We start from the raw sequence: 4,304 nt of genomic DNA on the forward strand, positions 1-4,304 counted from the left end.
GCCTCATAGATCCCCAACTGCATCTTCATTAAATAGTACCTGCAAAACACCAGTGTAAACATCTACAGTGAAGAGGCGGCTGCAGGATTCTGGGCTTGAGGGCAGAGTGGCAAAGAAAAAGCCATATCTGAGACTGGCCAATAAAAGAAAAAGATTAAGATGGGCAAAATAACACAGACATTGGACAGAGGAAGACTGGAAAAAAGTGGTGTGGACAGATGAATCCAAGTTTGTGGTGTTTGGATCACATAGAAGAACATTTGTGAGATGCAGAACAAATGAAAAGATGCTGGAAGAATGCCTGACACCATCTGTTAAGCATGGTGGTGGTAATGTGATGGTCTGGGGTTGCTTTGGTGCTGGTAAGGTGGCAGATTTGTACAGGGTAAAAGGGATTCTGGATAAGGAAGGCTATCACTCCATTTTGCAACGCCATGCCATACCCAGTGGACAGTGCTTGATTGGAGCCAATTTCATCCTACAACAGGACAATGACCCTAAACACACCTCCAAATTGTGCAAGAACTATTTAGAGCAGAAGCAGGCAGCTGGTATTCTATCTGTAATGGAGTGGCCAGTGCAGTCATCAGATCTGAACGCCATTGACCTGTTGTGGGAGCAGCTTGACCGTATGGTACCCAACAAGTGCACATCCAACCAATCCAACTTGTGGGAGCTGCTTCTGGAAGCGTGGGGTGCAATTTCTCCAGATTACCTCAACAAATTAACAGCTAGAATGCTGGAATTGCTGCAAATGGAGGATTCTTTGACGAAAGCAATGTTTGATGTATAAAAAATCTTATTTCAAATACAAATCATTATTTCTAACCTTGTCAATGTCTTGACTCTATTTTCTATTCATTTCACAACGTATGGTGGTGAATAAGTGTGAATTTTCAGGAAAACATAAAATTGTTTGGGTGACCCGCAACTTTTGAACGGTAGTGTATGCATTTATTGTTTAGCTCTTATTGATTTTTTTTCTGGTGAGACTATATTAACTGTTATGATCTCTTATGCATTTTTTATTACCTGTGTATGTAGCCAAAAGGCAAACCACATTATATTGACTCAGCTCTTGATACCAGACAGATCAGTTGTAAATATATTATATTACAACATACACTTCAAATTAAAATACTTAATTTATTCAAAGACTCAATTCTTATCTGCTTGTTGATCCAAAATAAATGTTGTAAACACTTAATAATTCAAAGTATTGAAGTTAAGCCATGCATAAAAGTTAAGTATTTAAAGAGGTGGTGTTGGGATCTGGAGGTCTGTCCAGTTTCTCCACCAGAGGTCGTACTAGATCTCCTGGAGCCGGAGCTGATTGCAACCACCTGTCACTCATCTGCTCATCAAGAGATCTGTATTTAAGGAGGCAGAGGACGTCTCTCCAGTGCCAGTGTGTTTGCCAGTTACGGTTAGCAAGGCTGAGCCAACCTGCCTGTCTGAATCTCTGACTCCCTGAAAACCAGAACCTGAACCTGATCTGTTTTCTCCTCTCTGCTTCCTAGATTGAACCTGTCTGGAACCTGAAACCCAGAAGAGTTTCTCTGCCGGTAATCTGCCTGTCTGTTCTTTAAAGAACCCTGGAGAACTATTTCTGTCAAAGACCTGCCTGCCCGCTCTCTAAAGAAACCGGAAGGGAAACTCTAATCGGTAATCTGCAAACACTCAAACCCAGCTCTGCCTCCGCCTAGCCCTCAGCCTGCCGACAACCTATGGACCCTCAAGGTTCCCCCCTCAGCCGCTCAGCTCAACTCCAGTACAGGTACAGCCCTGCACACTCTCATCCTGCAAATTACCTGGACCTCCACTAACTCCTCTGTCCCCCTCTGCAGTGAACCCACTAGTGACCAGTCCTGGAGCTGTAAACTCTGTGTGCATTTCATAATCCATTCGTGACCAGACGAGTTCCCCTTGGGATCTGTTTATTTATTGTATTCATCTGCTAAATAAACCTTTGAACTTTTATCCTGTCTCGGAGTGTTCTGCATGTGGGTTAGGCACCTGAAGCCAAACATGACAGGTGGAGCCTTGTGCAGCTCAGTGTCACCTCCTTGGGTGATTTATTTGCAAAGGGTGTGGCCAAAAAAAGAAGGTTGTGGTTACATTTAATTTGGTTCATCTTTGTTTTAAACATAGAGTAATATTTGTGAGGTGAAATAGTGTAATTCTAACATATCTGCAGTGTGGGGACTATAAGTCTGATAGGAGTTACATTTTTTTTATTGCTGTTTTGCACAATATGCTTAACTTAGTATTTTTTGTTGTTGAATATTATCTGATATTTTGCAGATATATTTTTTATACATACATTGTTTAGATTTACTTATAAATTTCTACCCCTTTTATAGAATAGAAAATCCCTTTATCGTCCCAAAATTGGCAAATTTACAGCAGCAGAAAGATTATTGAAAATGGTCACACAAATGTGGACCTAAGAAAAATGTATAAGAATAACATAATAAGGAAGAGTTGATATATGAACAACAAGTGTTTTAACAATATAAAACTGGAGAATAAATCACTAATATGCAGCTATGGACATTTTTACATTAATGGATGTTTGAAAATAGCAGCAACATCAGAGATGTACAAAATGACAACAGCATGTTATTTAACTGACTAAGGGTTATATCATTACATGTGAATTTAGTTCTTCCTGCTCCCGGTGGTTGGAACCTTTATTCCACTCTGGATTCTTGCGAGTGTAGTCTTTCTTCACTTTATAATAATAAATAAATAAACAAACAGTTTTGAAAACTTCGGTTTTCATTCTTTTCCTGCTTGATGTATCAACTTTCACGGTTGCTAAGCAACAGAGCATACAAACCGCCGAAGGGCAGACCTGTTCAAATTCACAGCCAAAACACTTCCGGTCTCCTTATTTTCACTGACTTCGAAGGATCCAGTCTATGTTGACCTTGGAGGATGCAGCCCAGGATTTCAAACAGAGCCATAGGTTCAAAACAAACACAAGGGCACCAAAATGTGATGGTCCTGTTTTAGAAACATCCTAAATCCGGCCCTGGCATTAAAGAAAGGGTAACCAACATTTTAAAGGCTATTTCATGGGTACTGAGCCATAAGGGATGTAATATTAATGACCAACAAATGGGGGAGTCTGTGTTCACCTAAATAGGATGAAATGCGCCATAAATAGATAAAGAAGAGCAATAGAATAAAATATAATTAAAAATTTAGCACACTGGTGAGTTGTTCTGTTTTAAAACGATGTTGATGTCCTTAAAGACCCCTTGGTACCAGTAGGCACTCCGTTGGTGAGCCCTGCATTAAAGGGTTACCATCTAAATTTACCTTAATTTCAAACCTTATTTATTTTTTGTAAACAAAACCTTAACAGATATTTACCTCCAGCACAGCAAAAGCAGGAGACTGTACCAATGTTGATCTCTGGAACTGGGTCAACCAATACCGGGCCTCCCGAGGATCCCCACCAACTTCGTTTAGGAAAGCCCTAACATCCCGGTAAATTAGGTTTCGGTTTGTCTGCGCATTTCTGTCAGTTGCAGAGAAATACCCTGGGTTATCCTGCTGTCTCACTGCTGCCGGTGGTCCTCCCATGTGGGCAGTAGTGGAGCTGACAGCCTGGCAATGAGAACGCATCCGCCCCTGCTGCTGACCGGTGGTCACTGCGGAACACCGGCCGGAGCCAGACAGAAACTTTCCAGCCATCTTTGCGGCCCGACAGCCTGTGGAACTGCTATTCACAGTAGACATATGGAGAAATGAGGCACTCCAGAAGGCTGAGGATGTGCAGCAGTATGGGGTGCAGCGCGTGCTGCCTGCATGGACACTGACAGCTGTTTCATTCAGCACACTGCTGCTGTGTCGGCAGTTCTCATATTTCAACTGTGCACCGCATGAGGTGGGGGCTAGGGGGCCTTTTCAAGGAGGACTAAACATCAAATATGGGATGGAAATAAGGGCCCCAGATTTGCAAATATGTTTAGTTTAAATACAGTACTTTGGAAAAACGCAGTTTAGTGTATTACAAAGTTAGATATAAAAATATCTAGACCTAGTCTACATGACTGTGAATGAATGAAAATCTTTAGAGTTAATTTTAAAAAGAAATCCTGGCAAGCAGCAAAATAAAACAACATATTTTAGTGCTTCTTTCAACACTCAGATTACTGTAAAGACCAGATTTTGTCATGGCTCCAGGAGCTGGCCTGATTACTCATTTTAGTAACCTGTCTAACTCTTCCCGTTACCAATTATCACTCATCTTGCTGGTGAAGATTCTCAGTCACCTAGGTCAAGTTTCACTT

General features: G+C 41.3%; 1 protein-coding gene across 1 annotated transcript in view; it reads right to left on the minus strand.

Moving 5' to 3' along the window:
• The window catches only part of nags (N-acetylglutamate synthase), a 34,597-nt gene extending 30,722 nt beyond the window's left edge, over positions 1 to 3,875 (minus strand). Inside the window, 2 exon segments of the mRNA XM_015403685.1 lie at positions 3,382 to 3,851; positions 3,854 to 3,875. Coding sequence (XP_015259171.1) covers positions 3,382 to 3,851; positions 3,854 to 3,875 — 492 coding nt within the window.
• Positions 3,876 to 4,304: the final 429 nt, after the last annotated feature.

The sequence above is a fragment of the Cyprinodon variegatus genome, unplaced genomic scaffold (genome assembly GCF_000732505.1).
Source record: "Cyprinodon variegatus isolate N-32 unplaced genomic scaffold, C_variegatus-1.0 Scaffold1542, whole genome shotgun sequence".
In the NCBI taxonomy this organism is placed as follows: domain Eukaryota; kingdom Metazoa; phylum Chordata; class Actinopteri; order Cyprinodontiformes; family Cyprinodontidae; genus Cyprinodon; species Cyprinodon variegatus.